A 3,164-nucleotide genomic window follows, 5' to 3' on the forward strand; every position below is an offset into this window, starting at 1 on the left:
AGACAATGAGGATGGCGTTAATTATACTTTTATGCTTCAGGTACAACGACAACAAGGAAAACCCATGACGCCTTTACCCTGGTGAAGCAAGTCACAGCCCAGCCTGATGTTGGGTAAGTACAGATACCCATGTATGTAATTCTTTTGAAACTGATGTTAGGAGTTAAAACAATCTTTATACTATTGCAATGTAAAAGTGGCAAAAGGTATTAGATGAAGCTCAGTTAGGTGATATCTGTTTGATTATTTGTGTAATGCCTGGAAGTAAAGTTTCACACTTTCAGATTTTGCAATTGATGGTTGTTTCTTAAGATTTACTGTTTCAGAATTCATGTTAATATCAAAATGTTGGAAACTATTTTTTTCTTTGTGTCAGTGTGTAGCATTCCACAAGTTCAGAACTGTTTTGGACCAATTTATTTATACAGTTGTATTGAACTTTGCAGTTTTGCCTGACCCAAGAGTATGGTGCAAATAAGAGAAGGAAGACAATGAAGATAAAAGAGAACCACTTTGTATCCCGAAGGTTAGCCTCTTGAGTCTCAGCTGGCCACATGACCTGGTTGGTTACACAGAGGGAGGGCTGGAATCAGACCTTCCTGGTTTATCCAAGAGGCAACTTGTTTGCAAGAAGGTGCTATGGAGGTTGGTTGCCCACAAGAGTTCGCAGAACTTGTGCTTCCAAGAACTCAAGATAGGTACAGAAATCATGCAGGCGTGAAGTGATTGTTGGCCATGTGAAGATGGTCGAGCCACAACAGAAAAGGGTGAAGTTGCCCCCCTCGGGAGATGACGGTGGGGGGCAGCTGCTGCCACGGCCAGACTTAGAAATCATCCATGCACAGCTCATTCGTAAATGTCTGTGCTCATTGCAGCTACCAGACATCCTGCACACATTAGCTGTCTGCAATGACTGCTTTTCCTCTCATCCTGTAGCCCACTTGTTGCGGCTGCGTGATGAGACTCTCCTCTATATCAGCATGCTCACCTTGTTTTTTGAAGTGTCCCTCAGACAGCAGAGCAGAGGTGTGCTGTGCTCCCGCATCAGTGAGGTTGTTGCAGCAGGAGCAGACAATGAAGGGGCTGTGCTGGACATCCTCTTTGGTTTCATGGCCTCAGAGGACAAGTACATCAGTTACTCAGCCTCACGCGCTCTCTCCTCACTACTGCTGATGCTTCGAGGCCGTGCCAGTGAACTTGTTTTAGAAAAGCTTGTGGAAAACCTTGCAGATTCAACCAACTTAATTGAAGTAGGCCATTCCATTGAGGTAGTGAGAAGAGTGATTGAGTGGAAGGATCTAGATGAACATCCGCTTGAAGGGACCGAGGCAGAGAGTGGTCAGCCGCCAGATTGTTCAAAAATAACTTTAACTCCTGCTGATACCCAGGGAGTGAATGAGGTGAAATACGTAGCAACTAAGAAGTTAGATCGCAAGTGGTTCCTCCTGGTAGCCAGGTTGACAGAATTAGTTAATGAGTTTACTGTGGAGAGAGAACATGTTATTGTATCATTTTTAACACTGTGGGAGTCATTAATATCAGTGAAAGCTAATTTATCAGTGACAGATACTAAAGAATTTTACTCAGGATTGGAACGCCTGATGACTCCACTCACACGACACACACATACTATTGTGTGGCGGAAAGTGCTCGATCTTTACAACGAGGTCTTGTGTTATGGGAGTACGCTGGCCCTCCAGGACGTATTAGCAGAGGAGCCCTGTAACTTGGCCCACCTCCTTATTCGTGCAGTGAAAGATCGGCGGTTTTTGGAGTGTGTGCCTTGTGGGGGGTCAGCGGGAAACAGATCACAACCAAGTCAGAGCTCATCCATGGACATTGGAGCTGGACCCAGTTCAGGAACAGTGAATGGTATGGACCAAGGGGATCGTACGATATTACACAAAGTGGTGTTGGTGGTTCTGAAGGCCATAGCAGTGACAGTGAAAGAGACACGCTGTGACTCTTCATCCGAGAATTCTTCTCGTTCTGGAGGATCAGGGTCTGAGGATGTGGACATGGCAATTATAGAACGCAGCTTAAGAGAAGTGGTGCGCAAGGTGGACCACTTTGTCAAATCGAAGTTGCCCTACCACCCAGAGGCTCCAATGGCTGAGTGGATGGTGCGACTCTTTGCTGATCAGGACGACTGGTTGGTGGAATCCATGGTCTGTGGCCTTGACATTTTCACTGGATTAGGAATACGTATAAGGTAAATATTAGAGTTTGAGTTTGGAAGTATCATTTTCATTATAAGATATGCACAGTATAGAATTGACTGCATGTTAAAATGATAAATTTGTGTTTATATTAGTTCATTAAGAATCCATTAGAGATTTTTTAGACATTTATTTTGTTTATGTGCTCGTTCATGATTTAGATTGCTTATTTATACAAAATTTAGGTTTCAAGATATAAACAGGCATAAATCATAAAATTAAGATAGACCTGCCTTTTCAAACATCAAACATTAATAAAGAGCAAACTTGATTTTAAAAATTCATAACATGGAACTTCTTTATCTGACACTATAGTGTTTGTGATATATTTTGATACATTGTGGGGTTAATTGTTTAGCCATTTACAAGTCTACTTCTTTCTCATGTGCATTCAGCGTCTGGTATTCCTACTAAGGAGGGGGAATAGTATATAATGTACCATATTGTGAACTCCTTCTATTAGGTGGAGCAGATTCTGCATCCATTAAAGAATAGTATATTTTTTGTGTGAAAGGGAAAACAGATATTTTCATTTTTACAATTTGTGAGGTTTTATGATTTGCATTTGCTACATATATATATGATGATCAAGATTGTGGTTTATAACATTATTGTCAATATTATACATAGTTGCTTGGTTTGCTACATTTTCTGAATGATAACTGTGAGAAATAGATAGCAAAGTGTCAATTAAGCATGAGAACGAGCAATTGAAAAATACTAAATATAGTAAAATGTATTAAGCACTTTGGGGAAAGGTGTAATGTGTCATTCTGTATCGGAGCAGAACTACAAATTAAATCTGTATTATATTTTTATATATGTATTGTTATTCTTTATATTGCTAGATTTAATTATTATTAATATATATATATATTGTTTATCTATGTGAGTGAAACATATTCTCTTTTAATCACCATGTCCAATTATTGTGTTTGTTGTACC

At 40.2% G+C, this 3,164-nt stretch overlaps 1 protein-coding gene across 1 annotated transcript in view; it reads left to right on the forward strand.

Annotated features, from left to right (window-relative positions):
* Positions 1-3,164, forward strand: part of LOC119591517 (protein lines-like) — a 9,358-nt gene that overhangs the window by 5,534 nt on the left and 660 nt on the right. The window contains exons 2-3 of the mRNA XM_037940266.1: positions 41-113; positions 447-2,212. Coding sequence (XP_037796194.1) covers positions 744-2,212 — 1,469 coding nt within the window. The 5' untranslated portion in view covers positions 41-113; positions 447-743. The remainder of the gene's footprint in view (positions 1-40; positions 114-446; positions 2,213-3,164) is intronic.

This window comes from Penaeus monodon, chromosome 28 (assembly GCF_015228065.2).
Source record: "Penaeus monodon isolate SGIC_2016 chromosome 28, NSTDA_Pmon_1, whole genome shotgun sequence".
Lineage (NCBI taxonomy): Eukaryota > Metazoa > Arthropoda > Malacostraca > Decapoda > Penaeidae > Penaeus > Penaeus monodon.